This window comes from Dufourea novaeangliae, unplaced genomic scaffold (genome assembly GCF_001272555.1).
Source record: "Dufourea novaeangliae isolate 0120121106 unplaced genomic scaffold, ASM127255v1 scaffold78, whole genome shotgun sequence".
NCBI lineage: Eukaryota > Metazoa > Arthropoda > Insecta > Hymenoptera > Halictidae > Dufourea > Dufourea novaeangliae.
The window spans coordinates 2385923-2401894 of NW_015373959.1; the positions used below are offsets into that span (position 1 = coordinate 2385923).

The 15972-nt window shown below is 29.6% G+C and overlaps 3 protein-coding genes across 3 annotated transcripts; 1 reads left to right on the top strand and 2 right to left on the bottom strand.

Annotated features, from left to right (window-relative positions):
* The first annotated feature begins 929 nt into the window (after positions 1-929).
* Positions 930-4324, top strand: LOC107186406 (inhibitor of nuclear factor kappa-B kinase subunit beta). Its single transcript, XM_015574261.1, has 12 exons — positions 930-1130; positions 1236-1435; positions 1523-1681; positions 1741-1958; positions 2036-2140; positions 2217-2355; positions 2575-2763; positions 2863-3074; positions 3193-3477; positions 3551-3700; positions 3782-4102; positions 4202-4324. The coding sequence occupies exons 1-12, from the start codon at positions 1022-1024 to the stop codon at positions 4263-4265; spliced, it is 2151 nt and encodes a 716-aa protein (XP_015429747.1). The 5' UTR covers positions 930-1021; the 3' UTR covers positions 4266-4324.
* An 850-nt stretch (positions 4325-5174) lies between these two features.
* Positions 5175-10410, bottom strand: LOC107186387 (translocation protein SEC63 homolog). The gene is made up of 12 exons (XM_015574240.1): positions 10066-10410; positions 9344-9446; positions 9150-9264; positions 8960-9065; positions 8170-8393; positions 7929-8090; positions 7161-7389; positions 6908-7053; positions 6640-6787; positions 6050-6539; positions 5672-5963; positions 5175-5590 (listed from the first exon to the last, which is right to left on the bottom strand). The coding sequence occupies exons 1-12, from the start codon at positions 10187-10189 to the stop codon at positions 5450-5452; spliced, it is 2280 nt and encodes a 759-aa protein (XP_015429726.1). The 5' UTR covers positions 10190-10410; the 3' UTR covers positions 5175-5449.
* Positions 10411-11342: 932 nt separating this feature from the next.
* LOC107186371 (SET and MYND domain-containing protein 4) lies at positions 11343-14569 on the bottom strand. The gene is made up of 11 exons (XM_015574217.1): positions 14448-14569; positions 14118-14349; positions 13795-13978; positions 13243-13558; positions 12918-13167; positions 12514-12842; positions 12365-12438; positions 12155-12267; positions 11788-12079; positions 11551-11713; positions 11343-11472 (listed from the first exon to the last, which is right to left on the bottom strand). Exons 1-11 carry the CDS (start codon positions 14567-14569, stop codon positions 11343-11345), a joined length of 2205 nt encoding a protein of 734 aa, XP_015429703.1.
* Positions 14570-15972: the final 1403 nt, after the last annotated feature.

Below are 15972 nucleotides of genomic sequence, written 5' to 3' on the forward strand. Positions count from 1 at the left end.
CAGATTAGAGTAATGAAGTATATTTGAAAATGTCAACTTATAGAAATATTAACTTATATATATTAATAATACATATCAATAATTAGGCGTAATAAACAAAATGACAGATTAGTACAGATATTATGCATAAACGTTTTCTTAGGTAGGCATAACAAAAATTTGGTGTGAAATGGATTCGATCTTTATTATTTATATGTACGATTGCATTATGATTGCATTTCACATTCAAAATACAAATATATATAAATATAGTGGGTTAGCTGGTCAGATGATTGACTTTTCATTGATCCATTTGTCTTTCATCTGGTCGTATCATCGGTTAAAAGCGTACCTGCTTGCAATAAACCGAATAAACCCAAAGATAAGCATTGATAAGCGCCTTGTACTTACTACTCACATATATATGATAACATATTTCAATTCTATCAAGTAAGACGTCATATTAAGTTCATGTATATTTAAATCGCTCCATATTTTGGTAAAATTATTTCTTTTCTTAATAAATAGTATAAAAATCAAGCAACATTTCTCGCCAAATGTTCTTTTCCACCGAATAAGTATTCTATTCGTGGCGCATGGTACCATACACGTCCCTGAACAAGTCATGTATTTTATATTAACCAAGTTTATTGCCACTGTGAATGAACATTGCATATTTAGGATTGTAGGCTTATTATTTCTAAATGCATTATAGACCCTTGTGTTGACACGTTTTGTTACTTTATGCCTTTATACTTTATGGATCCACATAAGTCACATCTAAACATACACATGCATGTCATGTTGCATATACATGATACAACACATTTGTATTCATTGAATAAACAAACACGTCATAAACGTCACAGAGATTGTGATGCAGGTTACTTACGGGAAAATAATTTGTCTCTCGCTACACTAGTGCTTGCAATAAAAGAATAAAATATAACGTTTCCTAATACTTTAAACTTTGTAATTTAACTTAAGCTGTCTGAAAGTTACTTGTTTGTAACTTAAATATTTGTCAATAAACACATTTATCATGAACAATACATCTGACGTTATTAATGGATGGACTTTTAGTAAAGTTCTTGGTTCAGGAGGATTTGGTATTGTTGAATTATGGACACATACAAGTGGTAATAAACTTGGTATGTATATTACTTTACTAACTAGCATTGATGTACACTGAAATATTTTCGAAATTTTATCATACTATATAAATGAAATATAATTCCTTGTTTTTACAATTCTAGCAATTAAAAAATGTAAATGGGATGTATCGCAGTTAACAGAAACGCAACAAAAAAGATGGATTAATGAAGTCCAGAAAATGAAGCAATTAAAACATTCGAATATTATAAAAGGTTTAGAGTTACCTTTTAGACATCCCAATGAAACAGTAGATTTACCAATATTATGTATGGAATTTTGCAGGAAAGGTGATCTTAGAAAGGTACTTTTTAAAAGCATAATAAATTTTTTTTATTTGATGAAATTGATAGGGTATGTACTCCTATTGTGAATATTTCATAAATTATAGGTTCTAAATAAAGTAGATAATTGTTGTGGAGTAAGTGAAAAAGAATCAATTGCTGTAATGAAGGATATTTCTTCTGCAGTTGAATATTTACACTTCAACAACATTACGCATCGTGATTTAAAACCAGAAAACATAGTTTTGCAAGATGAACGTGATAAAGTAAGCAATATAGTACTTTCTGTATAAAGCTTTACATATACATAGAAAATATCTTTTAGATTTCATATAAATTAATAGATCTTGGATATGCAAAAGAACTTGGTGAAGCCAGTGCATCTGCTTCTGTAGTGGGTACATTAAATTATGTAGCCCCAGAACTTCTTTGGAAACAGAAATATAGTTGTTCTGTAGATTATTGGAGTTTGGGCATTTTGTTTTATGAACTTGTTAGTGGTATAAGACCATTTTTGCCAAGGATGAAGCATACTATAATATGGTATATATAGTTATGATCTTATAACCAAGATAATATGCAAGCATTTACCTATTATAATATGATTGATAATTATACAGGATGAAACATATTCAAAATAAAGGATACAACGATATTTGTGCCTTTGAATCGGAAGGAAAAATAATTTTTGGTGAAGATATTGTTGATCCCACCAATTTATCACGGTAAAAACTATAAAAATGTTTTAGCGAACTGAAATGTAATAAACGAGTAGCTTAAGCTTACCATGTTGTTTATTAGATGTCTAAGAAACAAACTGATAGAATGGTTTAGAGTGGTATTACAATGGGATTCAAAAAAGAGGGGAAAGCAGTATGATGAAAATGGAGTAATGCAATTGGTGGTGTTTAAATTACTTCATTCCATTTTGTCTAAAGAGGTATATGTCTTTACAAATTATCTAATAAAATTTGTTGTTACATGTGACGATTATTAAGTAAGTTTATTCAAATACTGTTCAACTTAAAAAGTCCGTCTATATATTTATAAAATACACTTTTACATGAGCATTCTAATTCTTTGTTTTATCTTTAAATATTTTGCAGTACATTACCGTTTCAATTTTTTTAAATTACTACATATGTTTCTTATTTTCTAGGTAGTATATGTATTTTCTGCATCAACATCTAAACTTAATGCATATGAAGTAAGTGGTACTACCACTGTCACAGATATACAAACTATGATTGAAAAAGATACTAATATATCAATAAATCAACAAATTTTAACAAATTACCTTGGTAAAATTCTCATTGCGAATGAGACACCACTTTTATCACAAATTCAGGTATAATATAAAATATATTTTTTTGAAGCAGTAAATGTATTTCGAATCAACTCTTGCTTGATATTCTGTGTTTAATTCAAGTTAATAATTTTCTCTTAGGATCCAGTTTTATTTGTCTTCAAGAATGAAAGCACTTTGATGAACAATATACCCACAACAGATATTCCAGTATCAATACAGAAAATGATAGAATTATCAAAAAGTCAATTGGATTTTGACACATTAATGGATTATTATCGTAACGCAATATTTTTTATCAAACAAGAATTATATATGTGTCAACTGTACATTTTTGCTTTGACTATAAAAGTGTATGTATTTTATATATTTTTCTTTTCTAAAATCGTTTAATCTTCCCTTTCTTCAAAATTAGTTATTATTTTATTAATGAAAACGTAATTATACAAATGCAGTAATGTAAATTTTCAGAGACTTGGTAATTTCAAGGATAAATATATTTAATAAAAATATAGAAAATTCAGTGACAAATATAAACAGTCTTGTGAAAGAATTGTCCACACTTCGTATCAAATGGGAAAAGGAGTGTATAAGTACAGAAAAGATGGATCGTTTGAAAATTAATTTTGAGAAAGTAACAAAACTTGTGAGAGCTACCGATCAGATAAAATTAAAATTTGATCCATTAATAGAAGAAAGCAATGAACTAGAAAGTAAAGCACAGAGTATTGATTGTATTAAGGATTTATTTGAATTGTAAGTAAATGTGCTTTTATGAAATTTCAAATATATTACTAAGGAATTAAATGTAGACTTCCATTTCATACAGATACTGCGAAGCAAAAGACATTTATGAACTACATAAAAAAGAGTATTTTCATAAAACTGCAAAACCAACTGAAATGGTGAAACTAATTTTTAAATTTTTAAAGACAAAGGAGGCACTATTTGAGTGTAAAAATATTTCTGGGATTATAAAGTATGTGTATTTGTGAATCTATAGTTTTATGTATTTATTTCTCATTAATTTGGGTCACAGTATAATAATTAATTCTTTTAGGCAAACAGAAAAATTGGAAGTTGTACTTTTAACATTGGAAAGGATTTTTGATTCAGTTATTGCTATGACAATAGTATATCGTGAAGAATTTCAAAGTATAATGCAATTTAATATGAATCACGTATACAGTGTACCTAACGAGAAGATTAATATGCCTGTTGACGTGTATAGCGAAACTGCAAATACTTCAACAAATAGTGATAGTAAGGAGATGCCAATTAAATTTCGTGATAATCAACCTTCGAATACGTCTGCTGTTACATGTTATGAAATTGCAGATGTAGACAATGTGATATATGATAATTTAGTGATACGTTACACGTAAGTGTTTTACTTGCAAGTTTTATTACAATACAATATACTTTTTTTACAGTAAGCATAACAGGCAATAAATGATATAGCACTTTTTTGTCTCATTAGGTTAGATAATCTTTTGATTGAAATACAAAAGAGATACATGGAAATGGTTAGTCTGGAACCATAATTACCACAACGGTAATGTATATGTTTCTCCATATTTTCTTTTTTAAAATATATTTTTATATTCTTCATTTAATATTTATGATTTCTTTGAGACTTCTTTCATGATTAATATTTGTAATCTATTTTGATATCGTTCATGCTCTTGGAATATAATGCCGCACGCCCCATTTGATGTTAGCTTGTTTATCTGTTTTAAGAAATGTATAAGTGGGTCCATTTGTTACATTTTTCGATCTATTCATCTTTCTGGGCGATTTTAGAAGATCTGTAAAAGATGCATATTAACATAGAGCAACATCACAATATAACTGCACTGAAATTAAGTTCAAAATTAAATTATAGTTTTAAGTTACATACACAATACTTTATAAATGTAAAAGTATAGAATTAGGTTTGAGATTATATTACCAATAAAATCTTGAAATTATTTTAAAACTTAAAAGTTTGAATAAAAATATATATAATATTTAAGTATTTATGTTCGCGAAAAATGTGCAAAAGATGATTTCTTATAAAAAGTGTTAAAAAACAATAAATTTACCTGCATTAGAAACAGCACAGAATATGATATATAGATATAAATATATGAAAATACATTTCCGTAATATCTATAACAAAATTGATTTTTAATATAAATATTTATATCTGTGCAAATATGATATATTATGTTCAATTTTTACTTGTAATATACTCACACTATAGATGTCTGTCAGTTTAAGATTCATTATGGTGTTTGTAACAGAAGTGAAACATTGACTGTTATACTAGAGCAGTATCAATAGTCTTTATTCGTCGAACGTAGCAAAAAATTTTATGGTTGATTGAATAGGTAACACTGCAACGTTTTCATTATACTTTCACTTAGACTTGTATTTTTTGTTCAAAACATGAAAGGAAACAACAGTTTTTCAAGATATATTTTATTAAAAAATTGTATACACATCCTAAACTGAGGATTAAACAACAATGTTAAAATAAATATTATGATTTTTATTTACTATTACTTTCTCTTCACTGAGAAATCTTACACACCATACTATTTTCCTAGATTGTCCACATACATCAACGATTATGCAATTCCACGTATAAAAGTTCATTGTACATTAACTTCAGAAGTAAAAAATAAAAACAGGAAAAAACAAGACTGTCTTGAATATCTATTGGTTCAATCCTGAGAAACAGATATTATTCATTGTCACTGATATCCTCATCAGTTGTGAACTCGGAATGTTCGTCAGCTGCATCAACATCTTCTGCAGTTTCTTCGTCTGAAATATCCCATTGGGGATGTTCTGTAGGTACTTCTGGTGCTTCTTTCACATCCAACTGCAAGACAAGTATTGTTACGACTTGCATTATATAAACTTTTTATTCGCAGTGTGCAAGCTTTTGAATAATTTTGCGTACCTTAATATTTTGAGCTTGATCGAAGCCAAGATAAGAGTCGCTACGTAAACATACAGTAAATGTATAAACACCTGGCCACCGTGGTGCTGTAAACTTTAACTGAACTTCTTCAAAATGCGCTAATGACTTGACAAAAATAGGAGTTGTCAGTAAAGTCTGACTCTTTCGATCACAGATGTAAACCCACCAATATTCTTGTTTAACATCTGGAAAGAGCGGACAGTGAACTTCGTGCGATAAATTGCTCCTTCCCTCCAAAACTTTTTCTCTCTTTGAAATTCTTTGTTGAAACCTATTTATACAAGTATCAATAAATTGACATTTAATAATGCATATTCTCTAGCATACGTGTTATACCGTTTGCAAATAAAATATTACCTTTCCCATTCTGTATCATCATCATCGACTGATACATCTTTTTTATCATGACTATCTTCGTCATCACTTCTGTCGCTGTCAATATCGCTGTCACTAACATCGGACAATTTATCTTTGGAAGACTCTTTTTCTACTTTATCTTCTTTTTTCTTTGCATTAGGAGTATTTGTTTGTTGAGCATTCTCATTGCCAGACTGGGATTGTGACTGAGCATTTTTTACAGAAGCAGACTTTTTACTACTACCTTTCTTATGAGACTTCTTTTGACCTTTTTTTTGTCTGAGCCATGCAGGCTTCTTTACAACTTGGTTTTGTTCTTCTGGCGGTTCTTCGGCACCTTCGCCACTACCTACTTTACTATCCTCAATCATTATTTGTTCCTTGACAGTATCGTCTCCAAACAACTGTTTCATGTCTTTGCGAGTTAATGATACTGTCACAGTTACAATAGCACCAGCAGTATAAACCGTGGGGTTTTCATCATCAATTACTAAAATTGCAAAATACATTGATATATTGTAAGAATATGTTTAAACGTTAAAATGAAAAAATTGTTTTCTGCTGTAAATATTATAGTATGCAGTTTGTACCTTCAGATCGCACTTTAAAGTCTATGTACGGCATACTTCCAAGAACTTTCATAACATCTTCATAATCACTGTCTGATAAATTTCTAAGTATCAGTCTTCTTTCTTCTCCTTTCAATTGTGCAAATTGTTGAAGACTTCTGATTTGATGCTAATAAAATAAAATTTAACTAGTATACAAATTTCTAATCAAGACACACTGAGAAGAATACTATTAATCATGTAAACAAAAAAACAAAATGTTTTCAGTCACATAAGTATTTAAACGTACCTTTTTTGCTAAGAAACATTTTAAATTATCTTCAGTTATATGTGGTAATTGTAGAAGAGGATTTTTAAATTCCCAAAAACCTTGTACTATCATAGGACACAGTTTCATACAATTTTCTACAGTTTTTATACTGGGTAAATGCGGAACTAAAAAAAAAGAATGTATTTAAATTTATGTTTGTTAATATATCTTGAATTTTGAATCATTTCATAAAAATGAGTGTCTTATAATTTTTTTAAGCATGTATACATACCTCTTCTAGCATAAGCTAATAGAATCACTCTGTTGACACAAGTGACCATTTCTTGAAGTAAGTATGCACATTTTTTTACTACGTATTGCCTATCTTTCTCCAAAGTTTCTGGATTTAGCGGTATACGAGATAAATGCGCATGAAGTAAAGCTCTAGCTTTAATTGAATACGAATTGCATAATGGTTCTTCTTTGTTTTTTACCCCCAACTGGGGTAACTGCTTAATCAGCTAAAAAGTTTAGAATTAAGTTTTATTACACAATTATATTTCTGACTGAAAAAGTCCTAAAAACGGAATTAATATAACAGATACTCTTGTTAATACAAGAAAAAGCAAATTATATGAGTCATTTGAAAAGATATAGAAGAGTGGATTGAAAAAACAACTTGTATCGTTTTTAAAATATTTCTATTATTTAATGTATTGAATAATCCCCTTTAATATCAATGTATTTGAACCAACAAACTAACTAATTTCTAAACACTCCTGACAAACTTGCATTTAAATTAATTTCTGCTCAATGATGGGAGATGCATCACACGACATAAAAGCACTTTTGTTCAAGCAGCTGTATACAAAATATTATTTATTCATATATCAAATGAAAATCTTTGATGCACTACAAATTTGAGAACTACTGAAGTCGTTTATACTTCAATCTGAGAACTTCTCAAATGACCCACGTATAATAAAGTGCATGTCATTTAATGCAATTACAATGGTGAAACACATTAAAAGTTAATAAAATACTGTCACATCTGTCTTACCGAATAAACTTCCTCATAATCTGTGTGCCTTTCAACTATTTCTGGATTTCGTCTTTTATAAAATTCAAAAGAAGCAGCAAGCACCATGATGACTCTTTTTAACGACATCGAAGGTGTTTTCACGAAAAAAAAGTAGTGCATTTCAGAAGTTTGTAGTAGTACCTAAGAGTAAGTGTTAAGTATGTTAAATTTTTTCTTTGATTAACATCAAACTATTTCTCAAATTTCAATTTGTATTTACTTGATCATCAGTATAACGAATACTCTTATACCACCACATTCCAACAACTGTTGGTAAAGCAATCATAAACACCAATGAATACAATCCCAAAACCCATACAGAATTTTCTTTTTCAACAATCCAAGATGGTAAAGCTATTCCAAAGCTCATTGCTCCAGGACCATCTGGATTTCCATACTTTTCCCAATTCCTTCGTGCTTCCTCATCCGTTAAAGCCTGATAAGCTATTAATACAGAAGTGAATATCATTATTTTTTAATGGCAACTAAACATATTAATATCTACTGGTATTATTACTGACATAACGTCATTAATACTAATGGAAAGAAAAATATATATATATATATATATTTATATATATATAGATGGTTGGTAGAAATGATATAGTATGGTTGTAAAGTAGACACTTGACAAGCAGGTTCTATTGATGTCACAGAATGTAAAGAAGTATACAATATTCCTTTTTAATCTGTCAAAAAGATAATAATAACTAACTGCTATTCTTTTGCTAGCAGGGAAACTATAAATTCCAAATGCACTTACAATACTTGGATTTAGATAATTTCATATGATTTTAAGTACAGCCTAAAACACTTTAAACATCATATTTTTGTTGATTCTTTTGTCGCAGGGCCACCCAAAACATCAGATCTTTAGCTTTTTGTCAATTTTACAACCTTACTCTATCTCTTCCACCAAGAGTAATTGATTGGGTTATACAACTGCTGATACATAAGCACATATTTGTTAGTAGTTGGTAATATCTATGTTACTTTATCATAATATTAACCTTTGGTTAGTTTCATAAATGCTTTCTCATTTCCAGTTTCTTTATCTGGATGCAGAATCAAAGAAAGTTTACGATAAGCTCTTTTAATGTCGCTTTGCGATGAACCCTGCAAATAATTATAGTATCATAAATACACATGTATTGCATTGTAAAAGAGACAATTCTTCTTAAACATATTTCTAATACTTACAGGAGAAACTCCCAATATTTCAAAAGGATCAAAATTGGCCATTTCATAGTCAAATTGTGATACTTTATATGCCAAAAATATAAGGATCACCCATCCCAGAATAATAAGGAACTTTCTACAATAATATAATGGTATTAGGTACAACATCTAAAGCTTCTAGATGAATATGTTATGTTGAGCAAAATGTAACTCACTTAAATAATGCTTTGGTTTCTTTCCATGGTTCATTAAGTTGCAAGATAATTTTTTTCTTTTTACACCCATCGCATTGACATTCTTTTGCCTCTTGATCTGGATCTAATTATAGTTAATAATTGTATCTAATATTAATCTTTTAAATGGGAAAAAAAAGTATAAATAATATTGAATGTATTATTTAATGCTCTAGAAAAATGTAGAAGTGCATATCAATAACAAAATAAGAATTTATTTTATTTAATTACATTAAGCTCATAAATTTTTCAAATCATTCTGTTTTGAAATTGTTGAAAGAAGAACTTCTACAAAACTTTTTGGAATCCATATTTATTGAAGATAACATACAATTTCCATAATTTCATCAATAGAAATTATTATTATTTGTAGTATACATTACTTTCAATTTTATTGTATTGTATTTAATGCTAGACATTAGAAAATATAGGTAACGAATGTATAAATTAAAAACAAAATATTATCCTTGTAAAATGACATAAATATTCCTCAATTTCTGAATCTCTTAAAAGCACATCAATTGTGCTCGTAATTTGTAATTAGTACAGTGTCACAACATTATGGAGTAGTTACATGTTCACAGAAGGGGGAATAAAGAACAACGGAACTATACGAATTCACGTATAATATGCACGATTATGATACGGTATCGTAATGTCACTTATTTTCTATGTTGAATCGAATAGATTTATCCAAGTCTAACCTTGCTTCGGACAACGTGGCCAAAGATAGTACGTCCCAGGTATCAAGAGAAGTGCCAGAAACGAGAGTAAAAAGTAGAAAAATGTCCCGCCACTTTCGTCATATTGAAATTTTTGCCCGCTCATAGTTCATTAAGTAATAATATTTAAGTATATCGTTTAAGTACATTCATTACTAAATTCCACTTTGAATTCACGGTACCATCCGATATACAGTACAGTTACAGAGTTGTCGCGGTTGTCGCCGTCAAGACTGCCAACGCTGCCAACTCAGCACGCACAGCACCGAACGCTAACAGTTTAAGTCTAACGTGCAATTGGCGTAGCCGGTAACCCCGGTAACGTTCCTTTTGGCACGGAAAAAGGGGAGCACGTTAAAAGTCACAATAATTACGTCCGTCGACAAATGGTGCAACGTCCGCACCTGCACTGTACAGTCACAACTACTTTCGTGCACCTACGTAAACCTATGATAAATCATGGCATGATATGTAATATGATAGGTCGTCTACTTAATTCAGGTGGTACTCTGACGACTGACCACCAGCAGCGTCACGAACGCAACGTCATGTCCATACCTAAATATAATAACATAAACAAATCTTGAACTGATTCTGTGTAATGCAGAATTTATCAAGTTGATGCTTCAAATTTGAATAAAGCTGTGTTCAATTGAAGTAAAACTATACATGGAAAAAGTCTGTTTTTTCCATAGGCTTTCGTTGGAGAAAAATGGAAAGATTTTCATGTATATACATATAATATATGTATAAAACCATGTTACACCTTGTGTTGTTTGTTTTAATTTAAGAATTTATAATCTGTCATAAGCGGTAAATTTAAAAATTCCAACACCATCTTAATTAGAATCTAATCACTTTTTTGGGTTCAAGGTCATCTCTCAGACATACTTGAATGCGTTTTAACATCTGCTGTAAGATGTACTAGAAAAAATACATGCTTTCTTCTATAATAACTGTAAAAACAAACTTTTCTTTCAAGGTATTCCTCCTTTGGAACTATTTAACATTAAAAATAAAGGAGGTTTTGGTGAGATACTTTATATCAAATACTCTTTTATAAACTCTGTACTCTAAGTTTAATTTGTTAATATACAGAATATCTTTGTCAAATAATTTGATGTCCCTGTTTGCTGACATATAAATAATTGAAGGTATGAAATAAATAAATGTAACATATTTTTATGAGATATACTTATTTGTTTAAATTTTTAATATTACAATCTGGGTATGTACATGTATGAATATGGTACAATATTTTAAGTAATGGAAGCAATTTTATGATGTTTCTTTTTTATATTTTCACAAACTTTGCTCCATGATCCATAATTAAAATCTACAAGCTCTTCTACTTGGTCCAGATATTTATATGTTTTTCTTAATATAGTTCTATAATATGAAAATATTAAAACAAATATTATTTACTATGAATTTGAATGTACTGTGTATAAAAAATAAAAGAGTTACTTGTAAGTGTCTGTGGTAGTATTTGATTCGTTTTGTAGATACTTAGCACATAGATCTGTGAGTTTATTTAATACATTCAAAAACTCTGTACTAGAATATCCAAATTTTTCTGTAACTGCATCAATTATACTTTCTATACATTCTATGCTGTCCACGAATCGACCTGAGGAATAATTTTATTATGCCATATAGAAGAAACTAATAATTATTTTACATAAATAATTTATTTACACAAACCCCTAGCAGTATAGATTTCTTCCATGAGATTCAAAGTAAATGTAATATCTTCATTATATTTATACAATATTGCCTTTCTAATATGTAAACATTTCTTTAATTTATTTAAAGCTTCTTCCATTTTTCCCAGATCAATGCAAGTTTGGGCTGTCTGAAAAAGTGTTTCTGCTTGTTTTATTTTATTCATCTGACAATTTCTGGGTTGGTCACCACAGTCTAAACAACATAAAGTATTGCTAATGTTACACAATGCACCATTACATTTTAAGCAACTCATGGCGTTAAACCTCTTCTGTAATTCATAAATAATACAGCATTAACAGTTGAAGCGTTTCTGAAATAATAAATTGATTGTTTGTATCTTTACCAAAAAATGTTGTAAATTTGGTTGAATACAAGGTTCACATCTACAAATAAAACAATATTGACTCATCAAAACTTTCTGTCTTTGTTCTCTTGACATATGTCTATAATGAGGGCCTATTAAAACAATGTATAGTAAGTGATAGAATGTAAACATAAATATGTACTGTTTTAGTAATAGATATGTTTAATATGAAGACAACTGTTACTGTACCATAACAATTGAAGACTTCTTCATCTGTGGCAATATCTTTTGAAGCTCTAACAATCAGATACTGATCCATAAATCTAAAGTACAATATTATTAGTAATATGTTATTAAAATATTGTGATCTAAATATATGATGTAAAGTAACAAATTACATGTTAATTATGTTTGGATCACAAGAATGATTCATCATACTTGCAGATGGATAAATCCCAGTGGCCACAATGTCTTGTTGATCCACAGAAGAATCACTTTTACTTAACAATGTGTCTGATTTTGAAACAGCATGTCCATTACAAATAAGTTGTAGAATATATCGTAAAAGTAAAGAACTTACATAAAGCTGTTTATCATCATCTGTTACAATATTAAAATTGGAGTTAAAAGTGTTATCACAAAACTTTCTTGCAAGGCAATCATTAAGATCAGATTTTTCAAAAAAGTTAGTATACTCCAATAAATATACAGTAAGCATGATAGCTGTCTGTAAAAATTATAATTGTTTGAATTACATAACGAGTTCTATTTCTTCATGTATAGTTTATTCACTGACACTTACAATGCCATATACTGTCAAATCATCCATGGACAACTTATTAAAATTGGTTACTAAGTTTTGCATTTCATTAAATTTAATTCTATCCATTGTAGTTGTACAGGTCAAAAAAACTTTTAGTGCTAAATGACCAATTCCAATTTCTTTCCATAAATCCATTTGGTTTCCAGGACACTCCCAACAATGATATGAAGACCATGCTTCATTTGAACAATTTGCAGTACAATAAAAAGTATTCAAGCACCCTGTACATCTAATGCAACATAATATTATGCAACTTTTGTCACTTCCAATAAGTGTTTACCATTCAACTAAATTGATTACTTACGGCAGGGGAATATCTGTGTTTGAACAATTGCAGTGTTGACAAAGATGATCTACTGTATTATGATTCAATAATACAAAGCTTACCGGCTTTTCTAAAAACAGGATTTCGCCTTTTTTTATAAATCTATTTGCAATTACGTGTCTACCTAATTCTTCATTATATTTTCTAACAATGCCAGTTGATGCACATGGAAAATCTGGATTTTCATCGAACATAAGTTTGGATTTTAATTCTAACAAACTATCAATACTTTTTGTTTCATTTTTTATACATGATTTGTTGAATGTTATTTCAGAAATTCGTTTTTCAATATCACCTGAAGATAGATACAACACATATAAAAGTATTACAAATCACTGCTACTTTATTATTTTATTACTGTGATAAAGAGTATAGATGAAAGCACTTTCATAGCTCTCCTTAGAATTTTTCAAATTATATTTATGGAGATACTATGTTAAATAAAATATAAAATTTCAATATTTTATGTATTAATTTAAAAAACTCTTGGCTTAGAAGAATACTTAGAATACTGTGGTACATACTGCATACCTTTCATAGAAGGTGCAACATAATCAGGATTATTAATTAATGTGCATATTTTGGAAAGCATTTCCCTAGCAAGGTCTGGTTTACCCAATTTCAAGTAACATTGCAATGCACGGAAGTGTAGCTTATAACGCAATTCCTTGGGATAATTGAACTTAAGTGCTAATTCAGTATCTTTTATACAATCCTTGTCATCATTATTAGGTGTTCATTATATATAAAATGTATATAAGAGAATTTTAATATAAGAGTAAAATATTAAACAGTATAGACATATTTATATAGCTGTATATGTAATTAAAGCATTAATTTGTTTAGTTACTTACACTGTGCCTATCTAAATAAAATAAAGCTGCAGATCTATTAGCAATTGCTATTGACAATTCACAACTGTTTGCTGGAGCATACAATGCACTTTTTGTGTATGATTGTATACTCTCACAATAGTTTTTAGACTGAAATTGTTTGTTTCCCATTATTTTAAATGTTTGTGCTTTTGCTGTAGATTTTGATTCCCTTTTATTGTGACACTGCATTAACCATAGGGACATAAGTCTCCTAAAAGAGAAATCATTCGATAGTCATTTATGAGACTATAAAAATATTGTAACAAATGCATTGTAATAATAAAATTTGATTACTTGCTTACTGTTTACCTTGTGCTTTGATTACTCCATAAATGAGACATTAATTCATCTTCACGTTTGAATTCCTCTTTTAAAGATTGTGTTTTTGTTAAATTGCACATGACCGCTTCTAATACATTATGCCATTCCATTTTATTATAAATTACTTAAGATTATTTTTATTATCAATACATATGTATATATATCGTACATACATATTATATGAATAGCATGTCACCTGCTGTCATTCAATGTTTTTTCGTGATCGGATTTTGTGGGGATCTATGATCTATTTATATACATATGTACATATATGTATTATGTATAACATATGCCACTTTAATGTCAATCAGTGTCAATACCTGACGTTACCGACAAAGCATGAATTCTGAGTACATAATATCACCGACTAGGTAGATATAGGATAGACGTAGCATCTTATGGGACTTCGTGTCTCATGTTCTGAAATACCGATAGTGTAAAAAGTCAGGGATTTTCAGTCAAGGATGTTGTCAGATCATAAGTGTTCGGTACGTAGGAAAATCATCGAAGGGACCATGGTCACCGACTAGGTATAGAATAGACCTATCATCCAATGCTCTTTTTTGTCCCACGTTCGGAGGGCTACGTAACCCTCTTACCATTTCAGTGCTAATACCTGACGTTACCAATAAAGCATGAATTCTGAGTATTATTAGCACAAATGGAGTTGTGTCAAACCAATATGATTTGGTGGGAATAAAAATATCCAATGCTTCGGTTTAAAAGATGAATATTGTAATACTGATGAAATATGATAACTTATTCTAAATTTCATCGTTAATGAACATTTTAATAATGTTACGTTTCCCACGTTCCCTTTTTATTCGTTTTTATATTCTTTTATCTGATAACGTGATATAAGAATCCTAATACGCACAATCAATTACCTTCTGGTAATTGGTGAGGAAGTAATTAAACAATGAACTTCGACCCAACTAGAGCTTAGCTAGTCAAGCTTTCTTCATGAAAAATAGTTTTGATCTATTATTTAACTGGTAATATCTATTGTATTGTATTTCATAAACTTTGGCATCATTGTCAAATTGACAGGATATATTTATCATAGATGGCGTTAGAGAACCATTGGAGGATTGAAAACTTCGAGAAGACGAGAGTAAAATTAATACTTTCGATCTATTAGGAAGTGGAATATCACATTTTCGGGGATAGTGTGTGTCTCTTTGTTTCCCTTTCATGATAGTCATTCCCTCCTGAATTAATCTCGGGTGCATATAAGAAAATATATTGAAATATAATTCGGCGGTAAATATTCTATTTCGTTCAAATAGAAAGTTGAGCAAGCAGGAAAGCGACCAATCCTCACGTTCTTCACCAACCGACGCACCAATCACAGGCCTTATACATAACCGAATCAACCAATGACAGCCAGTCAACCAGCCTAACGGTCATTCGTCTCAGGGAAGCTGGAATGATTAGACGTGTAGTGATTTCGCTCGTGGCGAAGTAAGTATTATTACTTTTCACTTTAAATTATTTATGCTATTAGTATCTA

Excerpts from the sequence above, each read along its gene's own strand:
- LOC107186371 (XM_015574217.1), bottom strand. The coding sequence starts at position 14,569 with ATGGAATGGCATAATGTATTAGAAGCGGTCATGTGCAATTTAACAAAA. Across the intron at positions 13,168-13,242 it reads AACACAGATATTCCCCTGCC|ATGTACAGGGTGCTTGAATA; the intron begins GTAAGTAATCAA and ends ATGTTGCATTAG. Across the intron at positions 11,714-11,787 it reads AGAAATCTATACTGCTAGGG|GTCGATTCGTGGACAGCATA; the intron begins GTTTGTGTAAAT and ends ATTATTCCTCAG.
- LOC107186387 (XM_015574240.1), bottom strand. The coding sequence starts at position 10,189 with ATGAGCGGGCAAAAATTTCAATATGACGAAAGTGGCGGGACATTTTTC. Across the intron at positions 9,066-9,149 it reads AAATATTGGGAGTTTCTCCT|GGTTCATCGCAAAGCGACAT; the intron begins GTAAGTATTAGA and ends AATTATTTGCAG. Across the intron at positions 5,591-5,671 it reads ATCAAGCTCAAAATATTAAG|TTGGATGTGAAAGAAGCACC; the intron begins GTACGCAAAATT and ends CTTGTCTTGCAG.
- LOC107186406 (XM_015574261.1), top strand. The coding sequence starts at position 1,022 with ATGAACAATACATCTGACGTTATTAATGGATGGACTTTTAGTAAAGTT. Across the intron at positions 1,436-1,522 it reads GGAAAGGTGATCTTAGAAAG|GTTCTAAATAAAGTAGATAA; the intron begins GTACTTTTTAAA and ends CATAAATTATAG. Across the intron at positions 2,141-2,216 it reads GATCCCACCAATTTATCACG|ATGTCTAAGAAACAAACTGA; the intron begins GTAAAAACTATA and ends GTTGTTTATTAG.